Below are 25,863 nucleotides of genomic sequence, written 5' to 3'. Positions count from 1 at the left end.
TCAACGTCTTCCGAGCTTGCCGACCGCCCGCTCTTGCCCTCGGCCCCGTCCGTCCTGAGCAGCGATGAGCGCACTCCTGCGAGCCTACAACTCGGCACTGTGAGTCTCGCCACCCGCCGCACCGAACAAACACCCGCTTCCCCTCGCTCTCCCCCGTGCTTCGGCTCACCTTTCGCTTGTTCGGCGCAGCATCCGCCGCCCCTATGCTACCGGCGCTGCTTCGGCTGGTGCGTTATCTTCTACACGGCCGGCGACCCCTTTGCTGACTGTGCAACACGCTCGCAGCCGTGCTGTTCGGCACCGGTGACATCCTCGCCCAGCAGGGCATCGAGAAGAGGGGCAGCAACCACGACGTCCGTCTTCGTTTCTTCGTTGCTTTCCAGGTCTCTACGCTGACACAGGTGCCCCCGCAGTACCTTCGCACCCTCCGCCTCGCAGGGTACGGCGGCCTCGTCTTTGCGCCGATTGTGACCCGTGTCTATGGCGGGCTCGAGCGCGTCGTCTTCCAGTCCAAGGTTGCCAGTGCGTTATCAGTGACTCTCGTGGTGACGACTGGTGTCCCTGACGAGTTCGCCCTTCGCAGCGACCGCCGCCCGCGTCGCCGTCGACCAGCTCCTCCTCACCCCCGTCATGCTCACCGTCTTCTTCACGACCCAGTCGCTCCTCGAGATGAAGGGCTTCGGCGAGGCCAAGCGCAGGATGCAGTCGTCGTGGTGGCCGACGCTCAAGACCAACTGGAGCGGTGCGTCACTACGAGCCCGCTCTCCCAGTTCGAGCCGATGCTGACGATCCTCTTCCTGCGTCCGACAGTCTGGGCACCGGTGCAGGTTGCCAACTTCTCCATTGTCCCTGCTCACCTCCGCCTTTTGACCGTCAACGTGAGTGATTCCTCGCCTGCCTCTGTAGCAAGTCGGGCTTGGCTGATCATCTCCTTCTCAATCTTCGCAGGTCGTCAGTCTCTTCTGGAAGTGCGTCCGACTCTCACACATCGCTCCTGTCGATCATATTTTGCTCACAACGCATCTCACAGCGCCTACCTTTCGTACGCCAACGCCCAGGCCGGTCCGGGCAAGGAGCCCGCGGTCAAGGAGGCGCTCGGCACGGCCGCCTGATTGCACAGACACTCTCGGTTCTCGGCCACGCACGCAAAATATACATAGACGGCAGGTGAGGGAGCGATGCAGGCGATGCGAATGCAAGAGGGCTACATGTGTTGCTACAACAACGCGCGGGGATCTCCCGAAAGTCGAGAGAGAGAGGGGGGCAAGATCTAGTTCTCTTCCGTGACTGGCTCCGAGGATGCAGGCGGCATCCACCGCTCGTACGTCGCGCGCTGCCTCTCCTCCTCCGCCTCAATCGCGGCGAGCTCGTCCCTCCGCGCCGCGCGCTCGCGCTCCGCCCGCACCGTCCCCGCGAGCTTGCCCACGAGCGCAGCGACGTTCTCGCGCCGCATCGCGCTGACGGGCACGACCCAGATCGGCTCGTCTCCGGCCTGGCGCACCCCGCGCGCGACGTCTTCGGCCTCGAGCGCGCGCACGAACGCCGTCAGGTCGGCGAGCTTGCGCTGCCCGTCCTGCGGGCTCGGCTGGGGCGACGCTCGCGCCTCCTCCTCATCAGCAGACGCAGCTTCGTCCGCCAGCGGCGAGGGCGCGCCAAAGAGGTCGGCCTTGTTGGCGACGACGCCGCGGATGCGGCCCTCGAGCTCGCCCTCTGCGAGTCCCTTTACGCGCGCATACGCGGCGAGCTCGGCGCGCAGGCTCGCGATCGCCTCGCGCGGGTCGGCGCTCGAGAGGTCGACGACGTACACGAGCGCCGAGCAGCGCTCGATGTGCCGGAGGAAGGCGTGCCCGAGGCCGACGTTGAGCGACGACGACGCGACGAGACCGGGGTTGTCGGTCAGGGTGAAGCGCAGGACTTCGGTCCGCTCCGAGGCGCTGCTGTCGGTAGCAGAAGCCGAGGGGCCGAGTTGCCGCCGCCGCTCGGCGCGCGACTGGTGCTGTGACGAGGCAGAGAAGTACTCCGGCGTCGCAGGCGTGTCGGTGATGTCGGCCGAAGTGGCGGACGCGGGAGAGGGGCGCGGGCCAGAGAAAGTGCCGTCGGACCACAGGATGCATGTGCCGTGGTGCGGATTGAGGGTGGTGAAGGCGTACGAGGCGACTCGGGGAGTCGACGAGGTCAGGGCGCGCAGGAGGGTGCTGAGGGGCAGTGTCCCGTCAGTTCAGTTGCGCGTCAGCAAATGAAGGCCGCGCACCTCTTGCCAGCATTTGGCAGTCCCACCAGGCCGACCTCACCCGTGCTCTTGACTTCGAGCTCGAGGCGCATCATCTCGCCGTCACCGCCCCGGGTCGCATACTTGGGGGAGCGATCCTCGTGCGTCAAAAACGACGGATTGCCCAAACCGGGTTGCCCGCCCGCGACGAGAAGGACAGGCTGGTCCAGCGGGGTCGGTTTGGTCAGGTCGAGGAAGAGCGGCTGGTCATCGTCTTGGCCATGATTGCGCCGCCTGCGCTGGCGCCGCCGCCGCTGCTTCGGGTCGGGCATCTCGATCTCGCGTGATAGGAGCTTCGAGAGGAGCTCGTGCTCGGTCCGTAGGAAGTGCGGGTGCCCCTCGAGCTCGGTCTGCGGGTACATGACGAAGAGCGCCTTGCGGAGCTGCTCGAGTGCGACGAGCTTCTCGCCGTCGATTTCGACCTCGTCGACCTCCTCCCACCGCTCGACGTCGTCCGGGTTGCCGAACTTGTCGGCCTTGTCGCGCCGCTTCTTCCACGCCTTCCACCGCACGTCGCGCGCCTCTGCCTCGGCAAGGCGGATCTTGTTGGCCTCGTACGCCCACTCGAGCTGCTCGCGCTCCTCGCGCTCGACCTCGGCCGCGTCCTCGTCCTTGGGCTCGCGGCGCACCTCGCGCACGATAGTTCCGACCGGCACGCGCAGGACGACGTCCTCGCCGCGCTTGCCCGCGAGCCAGGAACCGCCACCGGGCGAGCCGGCGCCGCCGCGGACAGTGCGCGGGAGATGCGAGAGGTTGGTGACGGATGGGGAAGCGACGAGGTAGACGGACCCGCCTGCACCACCTGGTCCACCGGAGGGAGGGCCGCGAGCCTGCAAGTATGCGTGGGTCAGCTGGGTACGAACAGTCTCATGAACTCGAAAGAACCCGCCTTGAATTTCTCGCGATGGAACGCGACGCCGCCTGCGCCGCCTCGCCCCGAGACGACTGCAAGGTTGAGGGTGTCGACAAAGTTGGACCCCTCCTGCGGAAACGGCCGGTCGGGTGAGGGGAAAGTTGCAGAGAGTGTGCGGTAGAGCGTGCGTACCTGCCTGCGCTTCCAGTCTGCCTTTGCCTTTGTGCGATCGGGAGCAGGCGACGGCGAGAGCGATGAAGGCTGTGCAAGCGCAGAGTAGCAGCGGGCAAACGAACGAGCGGGTACCCACGCTCGCAAGAGCAGCATTCCCTCCAGGATAAGCACAGCTGCGCTTTCTGGAGCGGGGATGGCACGCGACAGATCGAAGGAGCGCCGGCGACTTTGGCTTCCGGAGAGCAACCGCGCCTCTTTCTGCCCGTCCAGCTGCAGCCATGGCGGTCAAGGTGAGTCGCAGAGCTGTACACGGTCACCAGAGCTCACCCGCGCCCGCAGACATACACTCTCGAACAGGTCGCCGCGCACAAGTCGGCAGAGTCGTGCTGGGTTGTTGTCGAGGGAACCGTCTACGATGTGTGAGCTCTTCTCGAGACCTCTACAAGGTCGTGCAGACCACGCTGACGCTCTGCGGGCCGCTCAGGACAAGCTTTCTTGACGACCACCCCGGTGAGCGCGCCTCCTTCTCAGCTGCCCCACTTGCGCGTGCTCACGACCTTCCCGCCTCCCGCAAACCACTTCCGCTTCTCAACGTTCCTAGGTGGTCGCAAGATCCTTCTCAACAGCTCGGGCCAGGATGCGACTGAAAAGTTCTGGAAGTTCCACTCGAAGAAGGTCCTCGAGAAGACGGCCAAGCCCTTCCTCATCGGCGCCGTTGGCGACGAGGGTACCAACGTCGAAGAGGCCGTAGAGGTCAAGGTTGAGGAGGGCGTCTCGTCCAAGCAGGTAGAAGAGGAGGAGGAGGACTCGACGTACTTTGGCGGTGCGCCTTGTCGTTTCCAGCCTATTGCTCGTCTCCTTACGTGACTGGCTCGGCTCACCTGGCTGCCTCACAGACCTCGTTCCCTTCGGCGATCCGTTCTGGTACCAGGACTGGGCTTCGCCGTACTACAACGACTCGCACCGCAAGGTCCGCAGCGCCATGCGGAAGTTCACTGGTACTTCCCCTCTGACCGTGTCGCGCCAGGACGCCCCCACTCACATGAATTTGTGCAGACGAGTTCGTCACGCCAAACTGCGGCGCGTGGGACGAGGCAAAGAAGATCCCCGAAGAAGAGTACAAGCGCATCGCCGACTTTGGCATCCTCGCCGCCATCGCCGCCGGCTCCTCTGGTTGGCCGTCCGAGTACGCCAAAGGGCTGCCCATCCCGGGCGGCGTCGATCCCTCGAGCTGGGACGCCTTCAGCTCGATGATCGTCATCGACGAGCTGTCGCGCTGCGGCAGCGGTGGCGCGCTGTACGGCCTTCTCGGCGGCTTCGGCATCAGCATTGGTCCGATCATGCACTGGGCCACGGACGAGCTCAAGAAGCGCATCGTGCCGGACCTGCTCAAGGGTGTCAAGCGTTCGTGCCTCGCCATCACCGAGGTAGGCGTCTCGTCAGTCTGCTCTCGCGACTCTGTTGTGACGCCCCGTGTGTTCTCGCAGCCTGAGGGTGGCTCAGATGTCGCCAACATCGTGTCCGAGGCCAAGAAGTCCGAAGACGGCGCGCACTACATCGTCAACGGCGCGAAGAAGTGGATCACGAAGTGCGTCCCGGATTGTCGTCCTCCCGACCCGGCGCTCACGGTCATGCCATTGCAGTGGCGTCTCGTGCGACTACTTCGTGACCGCCGTCCGCACGGGCGGCAAGGGCATGGGCGGCATCTCGCTCATGGTCGTCGAGCGCACCGAGGGCCTCACGACCCGCCGCATGGACTGTATGGGCGTTTGGGCCTCCGGGACGACTTACGTTACGTACGAGGACGTCAAGGTGCCTGTCGGAAATCTGCTCGGGAGGGAGAACAAGGGCTTCCAGGTGCGTTCTTTCCCTCGCCTTTCCCAGCCTCTACGCGTCGCCCAGGCTCGCTTCTCATTTCCCCCGCTCTCACAGATCATTATGTCGAATTTTAATGGAGAACGGAGCGGCATTGCGATTCAGAGCAACCGCTTTGCCCGAGTTTGCCTCGAGGAGAGCATCAGTGGGTCTCCTCCGATGCACCGCCGAGCTCCAATCGACTGGACAAGCCTCCGCTTGCACCAGCATGCTCACCTTTCTCCACTCGATCCCCAGAATATGCCAGCAAGCGCGAGACATTCGGCAAGAAGCTCATTGACCACCCAGTCATCCGCGCGAAGGCAAGTCAAGCTTCTGGCGATTGACATATCCGGCTAGGGCGATGCCGAGCATGATTCGTTCAGATGCGATATGCTGATGTCACTCTCCACTCGCAGCTCGCATCCATGGCGCAGCGCATCGAGGCAACGCATGCATGGATTGAGACGGGTCAGTTCGCAGCCTGTTCCCCCGATGTCGCCGTTCTCACCTTCGAAGCCCTTTGATGCAGTCGTGTATCAGACGCTGCACTACGACGCCGACACGGTCAACCTCCGTGGCGGCGGGACGGTCGCGCTGCTCAAGGCCCGGGCAACGGGTGCGCCGCTCTCTTTGACAGGCATCCGGAGCTCAGGCCCTGGCTCTGCTGACCTAGCGGCTCGCATGAACACAGAAACTCTAGAGTTTTGCGTCGGCCAAGCAATGCAGGTGCGTTGACGCCGTCCCGCTGGTCAATCGTTGCCAACCTTCTCAACCTTGCCTTCTCCGTTCGCGAACAGATCTTCGGCGGACTGGGCTACTCGCGTGGTGGCCAGGGCGAGAAGATTGAGCGTCTGTGGCGCGACTGCAAGGCCTACTCGTGAGTCGGCTCGCAGTCTTTCCGACGAACCAGCAGCAGCGAGCTCGCGCTCAGGCTGGCGATATCCCCTCGACGCGCTGCGAAAAGTGCTAACGAACCCATAATTCACAGGATCCCCGGCGGTTCCTACGAGATCATGCAGTGCGTCAAGACGTTGCTGTCACAGTCCTGGCCTGAATCTGACCACTCGCTCCGTCACCACAGGGATCTCGGCATCCGCCAGTCGGTCAAAGTCGCGCAGATCATGGGGTGCGTTCTCCAGCAGTCGATTTTGTCGACGTGAGCTGACTGCCCCGACTCGCAGCGCAAAGCTCTGAGCACTGCGCCACCCGCCTGTTCGTCCCTCATGCGCTCTTCCCGTGTCGTGCCACTTTCTGCTCTTCTACTCTATTCGTCTGCGTGTCGTTGTCTCCCGCTGTACCATTGAAGCTTCTGCAAGTGCCGTCGTGTCCTCGTGTGCCTTACGTGCATCTGCGTCTGGAGAGGTCACCTCGGCGACCGCAACTCTCGTACTGCGCGTCCACAAGCCGGGAGGAGGCTGCTACGGGGTCTTCGATATTTCAGTACAAGGGGATGTGACAACGGCCGAACCGAACCGAATGGGGGAAGAGCCGCGAGAGGGGACGACTAGGGAAAGAGGGGGGAGAGTGGGGAGGGTTAGGTACGTCTAGGGGTGGTTCAAACGCTTTTGGCGGTGGAGGGGGTAGAACGACATGCGATGGAGACGATGCGAGAGAGGATGAACACGGGAACAGTGCGAGCGAGGGAAGGGTGCAAGAGGGAGCAAATGGGTGCGAAGAGGTTTACTTCGACTCCTCCTCCTTCTTAGGCTCCTCCTGGGTCTGGCCCTGTGCGTTCCTGCTCTCGTACACTCTGCACGTTAGTCAGCACATATGGAAGAGTTGGGAGACGTCAGGAGGGCACGGAAAGGAAGGCGGAGCAAGGGGAGAGAAGAGGCAAGGGGTCTAAGTCAGCACTGCTCTTTTCCAACAGACAAGTTGGGGAGCACGCACTTCTGGAAGAGCTTGAGCGACGCCTGCTGGGTCTCCGAAACCTTGGTCTTGATGTCCTCCGGCTTGACGTCCGAGCCCTCAGCCTGGGCCTTCACGTTGAGCTCGCGAAGCTCGGCAATGAGGCCCTTAACCTTCTCCGCCTCCTCAGCGTCCACCTGCTCCTTGAACTCGTTAAGCGCCTTCTCGGTCTCGGCGGCGACCGAGTCGGCCGAGTTGGCAGCTTCGATGAGGTCGCGGCGCGCCTTGTCGGCCTCGGCGTGCGCTTCGGCCTGCGCAATCATCGACTCGATCTCCTTGTCGGAGAGACCCGACGACGCAGCAATGGTGATGGACTGGTCCTTGTTGGTGGCCTTGTCCTTGGCCGAGACGTTGACGATGCCGTCGGCGTCGATGTCGAAGGTGACCTCGATCTGGGGAATGCCCTTGGGCGCAGGGGGGATGCCGACGAGCTGGAAGTTGCCGAGCATCTTGTTGTCGCGGACGAGCTCACGCTCGCCCTGGAAGACCTTGATCTCGACGGCGGTCTGTCCGTCGGCGGCGGTCGAGAAGGTCTGCGACTTCTTGGTCGGGATGGTGGTGTTGCGGTTGATGAGGCGCGTGAAGACACCGCCGAGAGTCTGCAGACGCGAGGATCGTGAGTGCGAGGTTATTTGCGCGCATGGAAGAAGCGCAACGCACCTCGATACCGAGCGAGAGCGGGGTAACGTCGAGGAGGAGGACGTCCGTGACCGAGCCGGCAAGGACACCACCCTGGATGGCGGCACCGACAGCGACGGCCTCGTCGGGGTTGACGCCCTTGGACGGGTCGCGGCCGAAGACCGACTTGACGGTCTCGACGACCTTGGGCATGCGCGACATGCCGCCGACGAGGATGACCTCCTCGACCTCGGACGCCTTCATGCCAGCGTCGGCGAGCGCCTTCTTGCAGGGCTCGACGGTCTTCTGGATGAGCGGGCCGACGAGCTGCTCGAGCTGCGAGCGGGTGAACTTGAGGTTGATGTGCTTGGGGCCCGAGGCGTCGGCGGTGATGTAGGGGAGGTTGATGTCGGTCTGGGAGGTCGACGAGAGCTCAATCTTGGCCTTCTCGGCAGCCTCACGGATGCGCTGGATGGCCATGCGGTCCTTCGAGAGGTCGAGGCTCGACTCCTTCTTGAACTCGGCGACGATGTGGTTGACGAGCGCAATGTCAAAGTCCTCACCACCGAGGTGGGTGTTGCCGTTGGTCGACTTCACCTCGAAGACACCGTTCTGCATCTCAAGGATCGAGACATCGAACGTGCCACCACCAAGGTCGTAGACGGCGACCTGGCGCGAGTCGTTGCGGTCGAGGCCGTAGGCGAGGGCAGCAGCGGTCGGCTCGTTGATGACACGGAGGACGTCGAGGCCGGCGATCGTGCCAGCGTCCTTGGTGGCCTGGCGCTGCGAGTCGTTGAAGCTGTAGGCGGTTGCAGGTAAGCGGGTCTCTCGATGACGACAGCGCAATGTCGGCTCACTAGGCGGGAACGGTGATGACGGCGTGCTTGAGGTTCTTGCCGAGGAAGCCCTCAGCGGTCTCCTTCATCTTGCCGACGACGAAAGCACCGATCTGCGCGGGCGAGTACTTCTGGCCGCGCGCCTCGAGCCATGCGTCACCGTTCGAGTGCTTGACGATCTTGAACGGGACGTTGTTGATGTCGTCCTGGACCTCCTTGTCCGAGAACTTGCGGCCGATGAGACGCTTGGTCGCGAAGAAGGTGTTCTGCGCGGAGAAGTACGGGGAGTCAACCTCCTGCCCTCTCAACGACCTCGCAGAATTCCCGAATGCGACTCACCTCAAAGTTGACAACAGCCTGGCGCTTGGCCGGGAGACCAACGAGGCGCTCGCCGTCCTTGGTGAAGGCGACGACGGAGGGGGTTGTCCGGCCACCCTCCGAGTTCTCGAGGACACGGGGAACCTTGCCCTCCATAAGGGCAACACACGAGTTGGTGGTACCGAGGTCCATGCCGACAACGGGGCCCGAGACCTTCGAGTTGAAGCGCTGCTGCATGAGCGACGCCTGCAGTAGCCGAGGCGGACGACGCGGCGAGATCGGGATCGAGCAGGGTCAGCTGGGGGGCATGGCAGGGCGTGCAGCACCTTTTCGCGCCGTCGAGCGCCGCCACGCGGGCCCGGAGCGGGGTGTGTGGCGGCGCAGAGCGGGGCGGCGAGCGGGTGCGATGGGCAGAGGAAAAAGGTTACGGACCGAGCGCGGGGTGCGGGCGGCACGAAGGCCAGAGAGGCGGGCGGCAGACAGCATTGTGTGCGAGTACGGAACCCGGGAAAGAGCGCGCAGGGGCGAGGGAAACAAGAGAGGAAGCGAGCGACGCCGCCGCCGCGAAGCTCGACTCGCCGCGCTCCCGCTCCCGGCGAAGGTTCGAGGGCCACGCAATACCGGCCGCCACTCTTGCGCTCGCACTCGCAGGACAGCCTCAGAGCCCACCCACGTACTCGCACGGTCACCAAGCATGCATTGCGCACCAACCGAGCACCTCGGAGTGACCCCGTGTGGCGCAGACTCAGTCCTCCTCCTCGTCCTCGTCACCTTCTCCCGATCCCTCTCCTTCAGCGTCCTCCCCGTCCTCTCCGTCCTCCTCGTCGTCATCTTCGTCTCCGTCATTGTCGCTCGCTGGCGAAGGCGAAATGATCTGCAATGGCGAATGATCCAAGATCAGCATGGGACAGAGCGGAAAGTACAGGTGCGAGGAAAGCACCGCACGCACCTCGTTCAGCAGCTGCGTAAAGGGCGAGGCAACCTCGATGGCGTGCTTGAGCTTCTGCAGGAAGCCGTCCGACGTGACGACATCGTCCGGGAAGTACGTCTCGACGGCGAACGAGCGGCACTTGAGCAGGTCAATGTCCTTGTGCGTCTTGTCGACGCCCTCGAGCTTGGGTGCATTCTTGAGCTGGTCGCTCCCGCCAAAGATGCTCGAGCGCTTGTTGTCCATCCGCGGCTTGTCCGAGCCAAACAGCTCGACAAAGTCCTCGGCCGCGAGCACCTTGCGCAGCGGCTTCGGGTCGCGCAGGATCGCGTCGCGGAACAGCTTGAGCGAGCTCGCCGGCGGCTGCCAGCACCCGCACCCGAGCATCGACTTGCCGCCGGGCTGGATGTGGACGTAGTACAGCGCGAACGGCCCTTTGCGCCCCGTGCGCGAGTGCGAGGCGCAAAAGTACGTCTTGTACGGCGTCTTGTCCTTGGAGAACCGCACGTCGCGGTAGATGCGGTGCATGAGGTCCTTGGCCGGGAGGTGCGGCAGCTGCCAGTCGGCCTCGGACGCGAGCGGGACCCAGTGCTGCACGAACGTTGTGAAATTGAGCAACGCATGGCGGTACTCGTTGTCGTGCAGCTGAAACCATTCCCGGTCGTTGTGCTTCGAGAGTCGCTTGAGAAAGTCGAGCGTTTCGGGCAGGATGGTGGGTACGTCGGCTGGAAGGCGAGTTGTCAGCTTCTGCGCGGATGCGCGTTTCCAAGGACGCACCTTTGCTCTTCGGCGCTGGTACCTTCTTCGCCGACCCTACGACCCTCGTCTTGACGTCGTCCCCGCTGTCGTCGCCGTCCTCCTCCTCGTCCTCGTCCTCGTCATTGATGAAGTCGTCCTCCGAGTCGCTCTTCTTGCCCTTTTTCGCCCTGCCCTCGACCTTCTTTGCCGGTTTCGCCTTGCTCTTGCCCTTGCCCTTCTCCGGCGGTGCGCTATCGCCCGAGTCTGTGTCCTCGATCCCGGTCGAGCCAGCGTCATCGTCGCTCGACGGGGGCGCAACCTTGCGGACGCGCTTGCGCGGAGACGCGTCGTCCGAGACCTTGCGCGCCTTGGTAGCCTTGCCTTCCTTGGCAGCCATTGCGAGCGGGCGGGAGGAAGCGGTGGAAGCAAGTTGACATCGCGCTTGCGAGCGCGACCTTGAGATCGTTCGCACGGAACGGGCTGGGCTCTAGCTCGAGCGCATTGTGATACAATGAGACACGCTCTCTATCCACAAATTCCGCTCACGCGTGATAAATGTCGAGGTGAGACCCGCACCGCCTTCTCGTCGAGCGCGGACGCTCTGAACTGCACAACTCCGCACTCTCGCTCACATGGCGCGATCTGTCAAGCGAGCAGCACCGCAGGCTGCTGCAGCTGCGCCCAAGAAGCCGCGCACCTCCCGCGCAGAGCCGTCGCCGTCGCCTGAGCTCGAGGACGACGACTCGGAGATCAACGAGTTCGAGGAGGACCTCGCAGGCAGCGGGCTCGACGAGGAGGTGGCGGACGACGGGAGCAGTGTGGATGACTTCGCGGGCGGCCTGGACGGGCTCGAAGGGCTCGGGGGAGACGAGGACGACGATGAGGACCAGATGATCGGGGACGACGACCAGGACCTCTACGCCAATCTCGACGTCGAGCACAGCGACGAGGGCGAGTCTGACGACGACGAGTCTGACGGCGGCAGCGAGATGGGCGCGGACGGTGCTGCAGACGACGACGACGGCTGGGAGACGGTCGGGACGGCACCGTCCAAGCCGCTCATCGCGCCCGCCGCCGAGCTCGACAAGAAGCGCAAGGGCAAGCAACCCAAGCCGCTCTCGCCCGCCGAGCTGCGCGCGCTCGCGTTCGCCGAGCTCACCGCGTCGCCCATCTCGAACGTCCTCGCGACGCAGGTCTCGTCGGTCCTCGACCCCATCACGCCGCCTGCGCCCGCTTCGTCCCCTCTTCAGCCGCTACTCAAATCCCTCCATGCGCACTTGACGAGCCTGCCGAAGCAGAAGCCCGTCAGCCTCGCAGGTCTGCGCAAGAAGGGGCGGGCCGTGCCCGAGGTCGAGGGTAGCAACGGCAAGTGGGCCAAGATGGACCTGCCGTGGGAGAAGCCCAGGAGCGAAGACGTGCGCGTTGTCGGAAAGTGGGCTTGGGGCGGTGGCGTCAAGGAGCACGGCGAGTACGTCGTTGAACTGGCCATTGCGATTCCTCCGGTGAGTCTTTCGCCCTTCCGAGCTGCTTGAATCGGCCATGCTGAACGCTCTCCATGCATGTAGACGCTGCTTCAACCGAAGGACTACCTTTACCCGCGCTTCTCCGTCAAGACGCTGCACTACCTCACGATCCTCGCATCCTCCCTCCCCGACTCGCTCGGTCCCGTGTCGACCTCCTTTGCTCCCTTACCTGGCTCGCAGGGCTATGCCCTCGAGGTTCGGTCTGCTACGCCGAAGGGCGCGGAGAAGATTGGCCTCGGCAAGGTCAAGGGTGCCGTCCTGCGCCTTCGCGTAGTCGCTCCTCCCGGCGCTTTCGCGACCTCGAAGCTCGCACCGGCGAGCAACGTTATTCGCCCGCTCTCCCTCGCAGCGGATGGCGAGAACCCACAGCTCGACCCGTCCATGCTCCCGTCGACTCCGCTGCACTCGTCCGCCCTGCACCTCTCCTCGCTCTCGCTCCTAACCGACCACCTCAAGTACCACCACTCGTTGTCGACCTCGTACCCCGCCTATGCCGCTTCTGCGCGGCTCCTGCAAGCGTGGGCCGTCAAGCGCGGCTACGACGCCTCGCTCGGCCTGACGTCCGAATGGTGGGCATGGTGCGTGGCGCGCAGCCTGAACGCCGGCGGGAAGTCGGCCGCGGGCGACTCGGCGAGTCTTGCTGCGGGCGGCGAAGCATGGGCTGGCTGGCGCAAGGCTGTCGAATGGCTCGCAGGCGCGAACTGGACAGAGGGCATCTTCTTCAAGTCGAGCGCCGAGACGGTGCGGAAGAACCCCCTCGGCCTCGCCATGAGCAGCAGAACTGACCTTGTTCGCTCGCACAGTACTCGAAGGATCAGTTCAAGGCGGCTTACAAGGGCCGTCCGCTCTTCGTCGACCCTACCGGCACCGTCAACCTCGCAGCCGGTGTAGACCTCTCGACGCTCGATATGCTCAAGCATGACGCACGCGCCGCCATCACTCTCCTGCTGAGCGGCGTCGACGACGAGCGGAAGTTCGAAGCGTCTTTCGTGCGCGATGTTCGCCCAGTTGAGCACTTTGACAACTACGCGAGGTGCGTGCTTTTGCTTGTCAGTCGCCTTCGTTCGTCACCTGACGCAGGCGCACTCGCAGGATTACGCTTCCGTATGCGCCGAAGGTCGACCCCGATGCAAGTCTCGACTACGCCGATCCCCTTTCCTACCTCCTCGCCTCCCTCAATGCGACTCTTCGTCGCGCCCTTGGTCCGCGCGTTCGCGCCTTCACCCTTTCGACACCGCCGCGTCCCTCCTTCTCCGCTACTTCTCCCGCGCCCAAACCGCCCACGTCCGTCTCTGTCTCGCTCGGCGTCCTTCTCGATCCGATCGAGTCGCTGCGCCTCGTCGACCAGGGCCCGTCGGCAGAGGACGAGGAGGCCTGCGCCGACTTCCGCGCCTTCTGGGGCAACAAATCGGAGCTGCGCCGCTTCCAGGACGGCGCAATCGTGGAGGCGGTCGTCTGGGACCAGCCGGGACCTGGCGGTCTTGGGCCCCGGCGCAGCACCATCGTGCGCCGCATCGTCGAGTACATCCTTGGCGAGCGCCATGGTGTCCCCGCCGTCAACATCGACTTCTTCGCCGGTGCGATGGACCACCTGCTCGTCGAGCCTGAGGCGGTTCGCCGCTCGATCTACCTCGAGGATCCGGTCACCGCTGGCAAGGGCTTCAGCGCGGCCATCACGGCGTTCGACGAGCTCGCCAAGGAGATCACCGACATGAAGGACCTCCCTCTTACCGTCTCGGCCGTCCAGCCCTGCTCGCCCGGCTTGCGGTACTCGACCCCCTTCACGCCCTCGCCGCGCCGTCTCAAGGACTTCGACCGCCTCCCAGCTTCGCTCAAGTACCTCGATCCGCACGACTTTCACATCACGCTCGAAGGCTCGGGTAGCTGGCCCGACGAGCTCGAAGCGGTGCAGAAGATCAAGGCGGCGTTCCTCGCCAAGCTCGGCGAGAACCTCGAGTCGTCGCGTTCGGTGCTCCAGGCGCAATTGGTGATCGACGTTGAAGCGCGACCCATCGACGACGATGTCGCGCTCGAGATCCTCACTGCGACGGGATGGGCGTTCCGCGCACGCATCTTCTACGATCGCTCGCAGATTCTGCTCGAGGAGCGGGAGGACCAGCTGGGCGATGTCGACGAGGCCAGCGGCTCTCGGTTGTCTCCCCTCGACACATACCTGCAGCGCTTCGTACAGCGCCCGAAGCACCACGCCGCGATCTCTTCCCTCCAAAACCACTTCCCCTCCTTCTCTCCGACTGTCCGCCTTCTCAAGCGCTGGGTCTCGGCGCACATGCTCTCGGCACATTTCTCCGATGAGCAGCTCGAGCTCGTCGCCGCCTCTGTCTTCATCGATGCCGCCTCGCCCTTCGACCCGCCGCAGAGCGGCGCGACGGGCTTTGCGCGCGCGCTCGAGCGCATCGCGAGCTGGAAGTGGCGCGACGAGCCCCTCCTCGTTCCCATCTACTCCTTCCAGACGGCCGTGTCGTCCGGTCGCCGCCCGGTTCTCCCGACGGCCGACCGCGCGCGTGCGACCGATGCGTTCCAGTCAATGAGGCTTGCGAAGCCGGCGATGGATTCGCATGCGTGGGTGATCGCGACCGAGAGTGATCTCGAAGGCCTGTACTGGGGCGAAGCGACGGGCAAGGTCGCCGCAGCGCGAATTCGCGGTCTGGCCAAGGCGGCGTTGGCGGCCCTCCAGGCGGGCGTGACCGAGGGTGGTCTGAGCGTGGAGGTGAGTCGGCTTGCCCCTCTTTTCGATGAGTGCAGCTCACTTACTCGCGGCTTTGCAGCAAATCTTCTCGCCGCCTCTCGGCGATTACGCCTTCCTCATCCATCTCGACGCGTCGCTCATCCCGCGACACTTCCAATCCATCACACCCGACGCCGAAGCGCTTGCGCGGCGATCGCGCTCGTCTATCCTTTCAGGCTCGCTGATGGGTGAAACAGAAGACGATGAGGACGAGATGCGCGTCGGCTGGGATCCGGTCGCCGACTTGATCAAGCAGCTGCAGGTTTGTCACTCTCCTCGAGAGCTCCTTTGACCCGTGTACTGACGTTCCTCGCCCACGACAGCGCGTCTACCCGTCCGTCTGCCTCCTCTTCCACTCGGAGCACGGCTCTCCCATCGTTGGCGGCATCTGGAACCCGTCTGTCGAGGCGCCGCGTGCTTTCAAGGTTGGCCTGGGCTTCCCGACAAAGCCTGTGCGCGATGCGGACGCAAAGGAGGGCAAGGCCAAGGTCGTGCTCGACAAGAAGGCCGTCTTCCGTGACATCGAGCGGATCGGCAAGGGATTCGTGGTGCGCGTGGAGGAGGTCAAGCAGCAGTAGAGCATTTCGCATTAGCATATCGCATCCGCCACATACAGTATCGCCGGCTCAGCGAGCGGACGTGGTTCGAGCACGTCGAGAGTTGGCGCCAACTTCGACCAACAGCACAAGACGCGCGACGAACGCGACCTCTTTTCATTCCTCTCGTTCTGCAGCTCTCTTTCGCTCGACTGCATACGCGTGGTTTGAAAGTCACGCTGTTGCAAGCGGCACGAGTGGTAAAAGTGGGACGGGGAGGTAACAACAAGGGAGGGCGACCGCGACAGAAAGACGAAAGACGAACACGCGCGCCACGACGGCTCAGGTGAGAGGGGAGGGTATGCGCTCGCGCAATTAGGGCTTGCCCTGCGACGAGAACTGTAGAGCGGAGGAGCGACCAGGTCAGTTGGGTAGTGGCGACGGGCGTGACGAGCGCAGAGGAGACGAACCTTGGTGACAGCCTTGGTGCCCTCCGAGATGGCGTGCTTCGAGAGCTCGCCGGGGAGGATGAGGCGGACCGAGGTCTGGATCTCGCGCGACGAGATGGTCGACTTCTTGTTGTACGACGCGAGCTTCGAGGCCTCCGAGGCTGCGGGAGCGCGTTCGACGCGTCAGTATGGAGGGCACGAGGCAGACCAGTTCAAGAGGAGCTCACCAATGCGCTCGAAGATGTCGTTGACGAACGAGTTGAGGATGAGCATGGCCTTGTTCGAGATACCGGTGTCGGGGTGGACCTGCTTGAGGACCTTGTAGATGTACGACGAGCTGGCGGGAGGGAGCTCGAGGTAAGTCTCGTCGCCTCGTCACAGCGAAAGGCAGAGCCGGAGGACGCACTACGTCTCCTTGCGGGTCTTGCGCTTGCGCTTCTTGTCGTCGCCCGAGGCCGGCGCCTTCTTGACGGCCTTCTTCGCGGGGGCCTTGCCAGCGGGAGCCTTCGAGGCAGGGGCCTTGCCGGCGGTCGAGGCGGGCTTCTTCTGTTGAGGTCGAGTGACAGGGCAAGTCAGCGAGGTGTGACGGTGGCTAGCGTGTGGACGGAGTGGAGACGAACCTCGGCGGTGGTCGACTTGGGGGCCATTGTGTTGGTGTGAGTGGTTCGTAGAGTAGAGTACGAGCGTGAAGAGGAAGAGGAAAGGCAAGGAGCGAGCCGAGGCGGGAAGGGACAGCGCGCGCCGAGTTGCGAGCAAACAAGCCAGCGGCGAGCGCGCGGCCGCACGCTGCGTACGCGCGCATCGCCACGTGGCCGTGCGGACGCGCGCATCTCGCGCCCGCGTTCTCGCTTCGCACGCGCAAACACCGCTGTCATCTCGCCCGCCATCCGCGCTCCTTCTCCTTCTCTCCCTCACAACTACGCTACTCGCGCCCAGTCTCCTCACCCTCACCCCACCCACCCCCACCCCTACACTTCAACATGTCTTCTGGCGGCAAGTCTGGCGGCAAGGCCGGTGGTGACGCTTCGTCCAAGGCCCAGTCGCGCTCGAGCAAGGCCGGTCTCCAGTTCCCCGTCGGTCGTATCCACCGTCTCCTCCGCCGCGGCAACTACGCCCAGCGTGTCGGTGCCGGTGCTCCCGGTGCGCCCTCTCCCTTCGCCCATGTTTGCCCCCCGACTGTTCACTGACCTGCTCGGCCCTTTCTCCAGTCTACCTCGCTGCCGTCCTTGAGTACCTCGCTGCCGAGATCCTCGAGCTTGCTGGCAACGCTGCCCGGTTAGTTTCGCTCGTCGTCTTGCTCCCGACCTCGTCCTGACCCTCTCGCTGCGTCCCACAGTGACAACAAGAAGTCGCGCATCATCCCCCGTCACCTCCAGCTCGCCATCCGCAACGACGAGGAGCTCAACCGCCTCCTCGGCCACGTCGTCATCTCGCAGGGTGGTGTCCTCCCCAACATCCACTCGGAGCTCCTCCCGCAGAAGACCAAGCTCGGCAAGGACGGCAAGCCCAGCCAGGAGTTCTAAGCGCGCTACCACCACCCCCTTTTGGTGCCGTGTGCGGAGTCGTCGGGTCGTGTTTCGTCTTTCTGTCGCGGGAGTCTCGCCCATTGTTGTTTATCCCCCTCCTCGCCATTTGCAACCTTACGCCGCTCGCATCTGAGCGTGCCCTTTGCCTATCTATCTCTTCGTCGCGATCGAGAGGGATTCGCTCGAACTGTGTCTGCGCCTCGCTTGCTCGCGCGACTATGTCTTTTCTCGCTCGCCTCGATGCGTTGACCATGCTTCGGTTGCTCGTCTTTCGCTTCCTCAACCCACGGTGCTTAGCTTGCTGAGCGGCACCGTCCCGATGTCCTGTGGGGCATTGACCGTGGCTCCTGGTCTCGCAGCGGTCTGCGACCTGGCCTGTCGCGACGTCGAGTTGTCGACCGCTTCCGGGCGCGGTCGCCTTTGCAGCCTGTGCGACCCGACGCCGTAATCGGGACCAAGGTGAACGCACCTGCAGCTGCTAGACAGTTCAGTCGCCGACGGCAGCGCTGAAGCGCGGAGTGCGTCGACTGCTTGTCCCCGCTGCTTTTCGCTCGCACGCTCGAGACTGTCGTCTAGCAGACTTGCTGCCTTCTTGGACGCGTCTTTTCCGCTCTCCACTTGAGATGCCGCTGCTGTTGAAGGATGAAGGCGTCTGAGCCTCTCGTCCCCTGTGCGCAACGAGCGCAAAAGCGAGGCGGCGCACCTGCGGGCGCTGGTCCGAGAGTCAACCGGCGTGCTGTCTTCGTGAGATGTACCATGAGCACGCAGGCTCAGTAACTCCCGCTTGACTGTATGCCTGCAGGCCGGACAGAGCAGGCGAGGCATGTCTCGTGCTCCGGCGAGCACCTTCCAAGCGTCCAGGGCATGCTTCACCATCTGACATCGAGAGAGCCTCTCGCGGTGTGCTGCTGGACGAGCAGTGCGAAAATCGGCGTATGTTTCAGGCAGACCGGACAAGGGGACTAAGGCACGTTTGACGACAGCGAGTGAACAGAAAGGAGACAGGCAGCAGAGCTAAGCAGGAATGGGTGGTGAAACGGGACGGCCCGAGCGAACAGGCGGACGTAACTTATTCGTCGGCGTCCTTGCTCTTCTTCTTGCCCGACGAGCCCTTGGGGTTCTTGTTCGGGAGGAGCTCGGAGTGGATGTTCGGCAGGACCTGCGGGTCGTACGACATGCGGTTCAATCAGTGTTTCGGATTGTGCCGACCTGAGACGACGCAGACTCACGCCGCCTAAGGGTGTGTCGACGCGATGGAGAGTGCACGGAGCGGTGGGTTCAGGGAAAGCGCAGGGAGAGAACTCGTCAGAACTTTCGGCTCAGTCGGAACGACTCGTGACGGCCGCACCCTGGGAAATCGTCGCTATGCAGAGAGACTTGTTAGTTGTGGTACGCGACCGAAAGCGGTAGAAGGCAAGCGCACCCGAAGCAAGGAGCCTGTCGAGCTCCTCGTCGTTGCGGATGGCGAGCTGCAGGTGGCGCGGGATGATGCGGCTCTTCTTGTTGTCTCGCGCGGCGTTACCGGCGAGCTCGAGGATCTCAGCGACGAGGTATTCGAGGACCGCGGCAAGGTAGACTGCGGGCAGGCGAACGAGTTTAGTCTGGCAACGCTGACGGAGAAGCGAAGCAAGGGCGGACCCGGAGCGCCTGCGCCGATGCGCTTCGAGTACTGGCCCTTCTTGAGGAACTGCGGCGTGCTCCACGGTGTGTCACTGATGTGCGTATAGGAGACTCGCGCGACGAAGTTGCGTCCACCCCGTCAAGCACCCGACGCGCAGAGGAGACGCACCCTGTGAATCCTGCCGACGGGGAACTGGAGACCCGCCTTGGCTGCACGGCGATGTCTGAAGCCCAATCAGCGCAGGTCTGTATCTAGGTAGACGGAGCGGGAGAGGCGACGAACCGGAACGCGACATGCTGATCTTGCCGTCCGAGCCGGACTTGCCCTTGCCGCCGCTGCCAGTCGCGCCCATGTTGTCAGTCGTTGGTTTGGTGGTGAGGCGAAGGCTGTAAAGGCGACGCTGGAGATGGCGAGACGTTGTCGGAGAAGAGACGATGACGAAGGGAGGACGAAGCGGGGCGTGGAGCGGGTCAGCTCGAGCACGTGCGGACACCTTGTTTGGCTGGGCCCGCTCGAAGGCGTACCTCGAGGCTGCAGGAGCAAGATGCGGCGAGACGGGTAGAAGAGGGAGGACAAGCCGCGAGCGAGGCGGACGCGCGCAAAGTCAACCTTGTCCACCTACCGCAACCTCGCTGAGCGCGCTCTGATGCGCTTGAGTGACTCGTTAGACGCGTATACAGATCCTGTGCGCGGCCTGGCAAGCTCTCTGGCGCGAGACGCAGTGTGGTTATGTTGACATCTCGTGCTTGGGAAGGTCGCCTGGAAACTGCTTTTCCTCCTGCGATCCGAGCCGCCTGCATACCGCGACGCATTCCAGAGACAAGCAACAGGCTACTTACGTCTAAGCCATGTCTCAGAAAATCAAAGAGTTGGGCCCGCTCGCCACCTCCACGCACCGTCCGTCTGTTGTCTGCTCTCCTGTCGGGATTGTCCATGCTGCGTCGTTCTGTGACTTGCGTCGCCTCCTGCTACTCGACTGTGACGCCCAATGTTCTGGCGCACGATTCCCCGAGCAACCGATGTGCTTGCACGCCCAGACTCTGGCGACCCGCCAGACGCCGCACCTCCTCTTCGACCTCCCCGTCCCAGTACCTCCGCCGACATTCACGAAGCTCCTACGCGTGCCGTGCGCGACGGTGTCGTGGAGGAGCACAGCCTGACGAAGCCGATCAGGTCGCCGTCTCGCCCTCCGTCTCGCTCGAGTGGGGCACTGCGGCGAGCTGTCGAGGCCGTCATCGCCGAGGAACGACGCAGCACGCCGCGACACATGCGCGACGTGGTGCATGCCGCCGTGGAGCAGGACCGGGGGGAGAGAGGGGCGACCGGGTTCTCGGGCCTGCTGAAGAAGCGCAAGAGCGTCGTAAGCCTCTTCAAGCGACATGCCGGAGCGGCAGACGCAGAGGATGGGCCGCTTGAGGGCAGCGTGCAGCCGAGCAGGCGATGTTCAACCCCAGACTCGGTGTCAAGCACGTCCGACGACGACCGGCCACAGCAGCTCGCTTCAGCACAGCCGGCTGGCGTCGTACGAGGTCTTGCTCAGCTTCCTTCGGCACCATCACATGCAGTTGCTCGGCACTCGAGCTCCTCGGACCCTTTCAGCCCGGTACTCGAGCCCGTGCGCTCCCCTCCCATGCGCTCTTTCACAAGTTCCCTCCGCTGCGACAAACCGACTCCGCCAATCTCAAGTATGCGACCGACTCGGCGGGCGACGGATGGGACGCAAGCTGCTCTCGCATGGCCAGCACCAGTCGACGGCGGGACTGGCCATTTCACGTCTTCTCCGCCGCAGCGCAAAGCCAGCTCATTCCGCCGTCAGCAGGCCAGTACGTTCCACCACCTCGTCCAGCTAAATTCGAGATGTCTCACGGCATCAGACCGTCACGCAGTGAGGCATTCGACCATATCGGACGATTGCGGCGGAAACGACGACGGCAGCTCGGTAGCGACTGGATCGCTTTTGAGCCGCGACAGCTTGTCCGACCCGGACGAGGAATCGTCCGAAGTGGCAGAGCGTTCTTTGTCGGTCAATCGACCAGTCAAACTCGTCGAGCTCAACGACCGAGTATCCGACTTGAGCAGAGCGGCACGGCGTTCTAGCCTCGACGCGGCACCGGCTCGCCTTCCCCTCGAGCCGCACTCGCCGTTCAAGAGCCATGCGGAGCGGACTCCTCCGCTTCCACCGTCAGCTTTCACGGGCATTGTGAACCTCGGCAATACCTGTTACCTCGCTTGTGTCCTGCAAGCCCTCTTCGCAACAAAGCCGCTCGCGGACTTCTTTCTTAGTATGTGTGCCTTCTCCGACTCCGCCCGCCCACTCATGACTCACACTTGGTCCTCGCAGGCGGAGACTACATTAATGAGCTGAATCCGCATAGTCGGTCAGGTGTTGCCGGTCAACTTGCGAAGGTGCCGCTAAATGCCTTTTCCTCCGGATACTTGCCTCTGACTCTTCTTCTGCAGTCGCTAGCACAGTTTGTGCAAGTCTTAAAGTCAGGCGACTATCGTTCTGCATCTCCCGCCCGGCTTCGTGTCCGTCTCTTGCGTCGCTATCTTCGACTGCTTGCTCACCGCCTCGCCTCACAGGATACGCTCGGCCGCATTGCCCCTCAGTATCGCGATAGGCAGCAGCAGGACGCCCAAGAGCTACTTCTCGCTCTTCTTGACGGTCTGCACGACGACCTCAACCTCGTTGTTGATGCCGCTCCGTCTGCCCCGCTCTCGCCTCGCGCCGAAGCTGCGCAAGAGCGCTTACCCGAGGTCATCGCCGCCGACCTTGACTGGGCACGCTACCGCGAGAGGAACGACTCCGTCATCGTTGACTTCTTTCAGGGTCCGCTTGGCGTTCTGCACGCAGCTTAAGAAGGTCCGGCGACTGAATGCCCTCGTTACCCGAACAGGCCAGCTCCGCAACCGCATGGAGTGCCTGCAGTGTCAGCAGGTACTCTACATGCTCCTCTCGGCTATCAAAATACCGCTTACTGACGACAGCAATGCAGACGTCGACCACCTTCAGCCCACTTCAGACCCTGTCGCTCTCACTGCCCGCGCCTACCGCCCGACAAAAGACAGTCTCTCTCGCACATTGCATCCAAGAGTTCTTGCAAGAGGAGATCATGCACGGTGACAATGCCTGGTATGAAGTCTCAGTTGATTCAGTTCTCCCATGTTCTGATTCGACCCTCTTCCGCAGGAACTGCCCTCGCTGCAGGTGCCCTTGCCCAGCCTCGAAGCGTCTTTCTGTCGCTCGACTTCCCCAGTTCCTGTCGGTGACGCCTCACTTTGCGAGCCTAATTGATCCCGAACTGACCCGCACGTCTACTGCGCAGCATCATCCACCTCAAGCGCTTTGCTTACACGTCGTTCCCGCCGACGAAAGTCTCGACGCGCGTCACATTTCCGCTCAATGACCTCGAGCTGGGCCACCTGCTTCCGCCCATGGCGCTCGCGTCACCTTCGCCATACTCGCTCAACCTACCGCACGAGCCTAGAACGCGCTACGAGCTGTACGCGGCGTGCTGTCATCTCGGCGAGGACGGAAGCGGGCATTGTGCGTCCATGTGGGACGCTCTACGATTTCGTCACCCGTCTGACTCGCGTCACCTCGAGCAGACACCGCAATCGTGCGCCGACCCGATGCGCCGAACGCTTTCGTCCTCATCGACGACGAGCAGGTCGACCCGCTCTCGTCGCCGGCCGCACAGGCTGCCGCCCTTCGCGGAGCAGAAGAGACCGCCTACCTTCTGTTCTACCGGATTCAGCCCGAATGATGGCGCGGCCAACGTTTCTCTGTAGATGTTCGGTCCCCCGAGCTTTGTACGAGCGTGAACATTTGCACAGGCGTTATGTTGCTGCGGGACGCTGCACGATGGGGGAGTAGATGAGAGGAAGAGGAGAGGGTGCATCTCGGCCCTCAAGGGGAAGAGGCCAGAGGAGGCGGCAAGGTAAGACTGACAGAAGTAAAACTGGACAACCAAACGAAGGGACGATGAGAATCCGGAGAACCCTTGGGTATGTACGACCGACCGGCGCCGAGAGGAAAGAGAGAGGAAGGCCGACGGTAGCGGCGAAGGAAGAGTGAGGAGGAGGGCGAGGCTCGAAAGTCAGGTCGTCGTGATGTCCTCGTTGAACATGTCGTTGTTGAGGAACGACTCGAAGTCGAGCCCGGAGAACATGTCCTCGCCGCTCAAGTTGAGCTGCCCGGACGTGTCGCCCGCCGCGCCCGGACCCGTGCCATTCGACATGCTCGAGTGCATCGGCGGTACACCGACGGGGATGCCACCGAGGTCGGGCGGGAGCGATTGTGGTGGAGGCGGGAGCGGGGTAGTTGAGGCAGAAGGCGCGCCGGCGAAAGGGCGTGAGAGCCCGTCATTGCCGCCAGGCGGTACGGGAAGGGAGCCCTGTTGCTGCTGCTGACCACCGAGCGAGGGGACAGGCGAGATGCGCTGATCGGGTCCAGGGACGGGCGGCATGCCTGGCGAGATGTGCTGCTGGTGCGCTCGCTGCGGTCCGCCGGGCGAGAGGTGCGGATGATTCGAGGCGGCCGAAGCGGGACGGCTGAAGTTTCCGTTGACCATGCCGGCTCCCGCACCGTTGATCATGCCGCCTCCGTTCATCCCGCCCGTTGGATCGCCTGGCCCACCGCCGCCGCCGTACGCTTCGGGCGAAGGGCCCGTCACATACATCTGCTGATGCTGCGGCATCATCTGCGGGTTTCTCGGCGGCGGCGGGTTCATGAGCGCCGGGCTCGGGCTCGGGCGGTACGGCACGCCGCCGTCGAACGCCTGTCCGGGCGTCGGCGCACGACCCGGCATCATCTGGCCCGCAGCGGGACTGCCCGGTCCCATGTCGTACCCTCCGCCGCCTGGCGTGCCCGGATCGCCGCCATCGTTCGGCCCGCCTCGTCGCCGCTTGAGCGTGCGCGGCGAAGGATCCTCAATCGCGCTGCCCATGCGCTTGCCCATCGGGCCGGAAGCGGCGGGCGAGCCCTTCTGCATCGGCATCTGCCCCGGCGCGCCCGGCTGCTGCCCCATCGGACTGCGCCCGTCCTTTACGGGGCCACCGGGCCCGCGAGAAGGCGGAGGGAGGAACTCGCCCATGTGCGGCGGGGAGCTCTGAGCGCCGTGCATCTGCTGATGCAGATGCTGCTGCTGCTGCTGCTGCTGCTGCTGCTGCTGCTGCTGCTGAGGCGGGATCTGCATGTGCGCGAGGTGAGGCGTCGAGTACGGAGAGGTGTAGGCGGGAGAGGCGGGAGAGCCGGCATTGGCGGGAGGCTGCGTGTACTGAAGCTGCGGTACGCGCTGCTGCGGCATGCCCTGCTGATGCTGAAGAAAGGGACGAGTCAGTTCTGCAAGCCGATTATGCAACGAGGATATACGCACCGGGTAGGGGCCCTGCTGCATGCGAACTTGCGGGTCCGAAGGCATTCGCTGCGGCATCGGCGGGCCCTGCACCATGCGACCTGGGGGTCCACCAGGCTGAGCACGCATCGCGCCGGGGTTCTGCGAAGTTGGCGGAAGCGCACCCATGCGCCTCATCTGGGCGGCGATGGCAGCCTGAAGGAACAGACATCGTCAGAAGCTGCGGAACATCGCAACGCGATTCAAGACGCACATGCTCCTCGTTCGAAAGCATTTCTGGATCGCGACCCGCCAGTCCGACCGCGGCCATGGCCGCCTGGAATGCAGGGTTGGCACTCCCACCTGGCGCACCCGGCGGACCCTGCTGTCGGCCGTTCGCGTACGGGTGCGACGCGGGGACCATGTGCGGCGAACCAGCGGAAGAAGGAGGTCCAGGCGGAGGCTGCTGCGGCTGCTGGTAGTGCGGCGGACCCATGAGCGGTGGCTGCACACCGCCCGGCGCGTGCGGCTGCTGCTGCGGGTTGCCGGGCGGCGGCTGTGACATCGGCGAGCCATACTGCTGCTGCTGCTGACCGGGCGGCGGATTGGGCAAGTAACCTCCGCCGGGACCGGAGACGGAGCGCGGCGGCAGCCCGCCTTGAAGCTGCTGCACGCGTCCGCGCTGCTGCATCTGGCTCTGCAGCTCTTGCTGCTCCAGCACATGCATCTGACCATAATTCGCGCGTGGCGGGCCGACAGCGGAGTAAGAAGCGGTAGGAGGACGAGGCGGGTGGGCGAGAGAGCGAGGAAGGGTCATGGAAGGGTTCGGGTTCGGGCCGGCAAACTGCACCGCCAGAGGTTCCCGTTTTGCGCGCATGGCCTGAAACACGGAATGTGTTGGTCAGTATCGTCTACTACGAGAGATCGGGTGGGAGCGCACCTCGACATAAGCGTCTGCGTTCGGATTGCGCGGACCCGACTTCTGCGAGCGAGCGATAAAGACGTCCCAGAAGACCGACCACCATCTGTGCGTAGCGAGACGGAGTTGCGTGAGCGAGCGCAAGAGGAGAGACTTAGTATAGTCCACTCACTCGTACAGCAACCCTTGCGGCGCCTCGATGGGCGGGCCCGTCCAATTTGCCTCGTCAACGCCCGCTTCTTGCGCGAAGTGGGACGCGGCATTGTTCCAACCGCGTTTCTGCACGGTTCCGAACGGTGGATCAGTCGACATTCCAGCGGAAGTGATGAGCCGGAGCCCGAATCTCCGCTCGAGGATTGAGGACCCACCCTCATGTAGTCGTAGCAGTATCTGTGACCAGACGTGTCGGTCAGCTGAAGATCGTGGAGAGGGCAAGTGGGCACGCACGAATGCAACGTAGCGTCTCCCTCCCAGGCGAAGGCCGGCCCGCCATCGCCCGGCGGTCTGGGCTGCGTAGGTCGAATATAGGATCAGCAGGAGCTTCACAGGGTCTGAGAGCATGAAAGAATGACGCCGCACGTGCTGGCTCATTCGCTGCGCGCTGTCGACGGCGTTGCGGTCGGTTCGGGCGTGCTAGCGGGGAGACGGCGACGACGAGCGCCGGAAAGAGGCCGTCGCGGCGCGCGAGCAGCTCGGTTGGTCCTGTTG

The 25,863-nt window shown here is 63.7% G+C and overlaps 11 protein-coding genes across 11 annotated transcripts; 5 read left to right on the top strand and 6 right to left on the bottom strand.

Moving 5' to 3' along the window:
• Positions 1–64: 64 nt before the first annotated feature.
• On the top strand, positions 65–1,112 carry JCM10292_006892 (uncharacterized protein; the record flags this gene model as incomplete). The annotated part of the gene is made up of 8 exons (XM_076647690.1): positions 65–99; positions 190–227; positions 286–353; positions 414–522; positions 584–742; positions 811–878; positions 949–968; positions 1,031–1,112. The coding sequence occupies 8 exons, from the start codon at positions 65–67 to the stop codon at positions 1,110–1,112; spliced, it is 579 nt and encodes a 192-aa protein (XP_076506860.1).
• Positions 1,113–1,270: 158 nt separating this feature from the next.
• On the bottom strand, positions 1,271–3,449 carry MTG2 (putative GTPase MTG2; the record flags this gene model as incomplete). The annotated part of the gene is made up of 4 exons (XM_076647689.1): positions 1,271–2,195; positions 2,252–3,099; positions 3,159–3,251; positions 3,315–3,449. The coding sequence occupies 4 exons, from the start codon at positions 3,447–3,449 to the stop codon at positions 1,271–1,273; spliced, it is 2,001 nt and encodes a 666-aa protein (XP_076506859.1).
• A 125-nt stretch (positions 3,450–3,574) lies between these two features.
• Positions 3,575–6,347, top strand: JCM10292_006890 (uncharacterized protein; the record flags this gene model as incomplete). Its single annotated transcript, XM_076647688.1, has 17 exons — positions 3,575–3,586; positions 3,636–3,715; positions 3,781–3,806; positions 3,898–4,119; positions 4,193–4,294; positions 4,353–4,723; positions 4,784–4,884; positions 4,940–5,153; positions 5,229–5,316; positions 5,409–5,473; positions 5,570–5,621; positions 5,683–5,769; positions 5,845–5,879; positions 5,951–6,030; positions 6,142–6,171; positions 6,235–6,279; positions 6,335–6,347. 17 exons carry the CDS (start codon positions 3,575–3,577, stop codon positions 6,345–6,347), a joined length of 1,623 nt encoding a protein of 540 aa, XP_076506858.1.
• A 486-nt stretch (positions 6,348–6,833) lies between these two features.
• Positions 6,834–9,319, bottom strand: JCM10292_006889 (Hsp70 family protein; the record flags this gene model as incomplete). Its single annotated transcript, XM_076647687.1, has 6 exons — positions 6,834–6,903; positions 7,044–7,660; positions 7,722–8,478; positions 8,537–8,781; positions 8,855–9,079; positions 9,266–9,319. 6 exons carry the CDS (start codon positions 9,317–9,319, stop codon positions 6,834–6,836), a joined length of 1,968 nt encoding a protein of 655 aa, XP_076506857.1.
• Positions 9,320–9,578: 259 nt separating this feature from the next.
• On the bottom strand, positions 9,579–10,896 carry JCM10292_006888 (DUF2461 domain-containing protein; the record flags this gene model as incomplete). The annotated part of the gene is made up of 3 exons (XM_076647686.1): positions 9,579–9,707; positions 9,783–10,486; positions 10,539–10,896. 3 exons carry the CDS (start codon positions 10,894–10,896, stop codon positions 9,579–9,581), a joined length of 1,191 nt encoding a protein of 396 aa, XP_076506856.1.
• A 235-nt stretch (positions 10,897–11,131) lies between these two features.
• UTP22 (rRNA-processing protein UTP22) lies at positions 11,132–15,346 on the top strand (the record flags this gene model as incomplete). Its single annotated transcript, XM_076647685.1, has 6 exons — positions 11,132–12,001; positions 12,065–12,763; positions 12,826–13,055; positions 13,115–14,750; positions 14,809–15,030; positions 15,092–15,346. The coding sequence occupies 6 exons, from the start codon at positions 11,132–11,134 to the stop codon at positions 15,344–15,346; spliced, it is 3,912 nt and encodes a 1,303-aa protein (XP_076506855.1).
• Positions 15,347–15,679: 333 nt separating this feature from the next.
• On the bottom strand, positions 15,680–16,400 carry JCM10292_006886 (histone H2B family protein; the record flags this gene model as incomplete). The annotated part of the gene is made up of 5 exons (XM_076647684.1): positions 15,680–15,703; positions 15,775–15,914; positions 15,981–16,090; positions 16,160–16,299; positions 16,374–16,400. The coding sequence occupies 5 exons, from the start codon at positions 16,398–16,400 to the stop codon at positions 15,680–15,682; spliced, it is 441 nt and encodes a 146-aa protein (XP_076506854.1).
• A 333-nt stretch (positions 16,401–16,733) lies between these two features.
• JCM10292_006885 (histone H2A) lies at positions 16,734–17,276 on the top strand (the record flags this gene model as incomplete). The annotated part of the gene is made up of 3 exons (XM_076647683.1): positions 16,734–16,893; positions 16,962–17,028; positions 17,090–17,276. 3 exons carry the CDS (start codon positions 16,734–16,736, stop codon positions 17,274–17,276), a joined length of 414 nt encoding a protein of 137 aa, XP_076506853.1.
• Positions 17,277–18,348: 1,072 nt separating this feature from the next.
• Positions 18,349–19,252, bottom strand: JCM10292_006884 (uncharacterized protein; the record flags this gene model as incomplete). The annotated part of the gene is made up of 6 exons (XM_076647682.1): positions 18,349–18,438; positions 18,509–18,513; positions 18,703–18,855; positions 18,918–18,966; positions 19,069–19,109; positions 19,183–19,252. 6 exons carry the CDS (start codon positions 19,250–19,252, stop codon positions 18,349–18,351), a joined length of 408 nt encoding a protein of 135 aa, XP_076506852.1.
• Positions 19,253–19,888: 636 nt separating this feature from the next.
• JCM10292_006883 (ubiquitin carboxyl-terminal hydrolase) lies at positions 19,889–22,667 on the top strand (the record flags this gene model as incomplete). The annotated part of the gene is made up of 11 exons (XM_076647681.1): positions 19,889–20,515; positions 20,690–20,723; positions 20,787–21,182; positions 21,242–21,306; positions 21,361–21,429; positions 21,484–21,730; positions 21,798–21,838; positions 21,897–22,033; positions 22,091–22,162; positions 22,227–22,447; positions 22,510–22,667. 11 exons carry the CDS (start codon positions 19,889–19,891, stop codon positions 22,665–22,667), a joined length of 2,067 nt encoding a protein of 688 aa, XP_076506851.1.
• Positions 22,668–23,000: 333 nt separating this feature from the next.
• JCM10292_006882 (uncharacterized protein) lies at positions 23,001–25,746 on the bottom strand (the record flags this gene model as incomplete). The annotated part of the gene is made up of 8 exons (XM_076647680.1): positions 23,001–24,221; positions 24,279–24,452; positions 24,511–25,116; positions 25,177–25,261; positions 25,328–25,434; positions 25,524–25,545; positions 25,603–25,664; positions 25,735–25,746. The coding sequence occupies 8 exons, from the start codon at positions 25,744–25,746 to the stop codon at positions 23,001–23,003; spliced, it is 2,289 nt and encodes a 762-aa protein (XP_076506850.1).
• Positions 25,747–25,863: the final 117 nt, after the last annotated feature.

This window comes from Rhodotorula paludigena, assembly GCF_050403205.1.
Source record: "Rhodotorula paludigena JCM10292 DNA, Rt_paludigena_JCM10292v1_ctg10, whole genome shotgun sequence".
NCBI classification, from domain to species: domain Eukaryota; kingdom Fungi; phylum Basidiomycota; class Microbotryomycetes; order Sporidiobolales; family Sporidiobolaceae; genus Rhodotorula; species Rhodotorula paludigena.
This window is presented reverse-complemented; position numbering and strand designations above follow the sequence as displayed.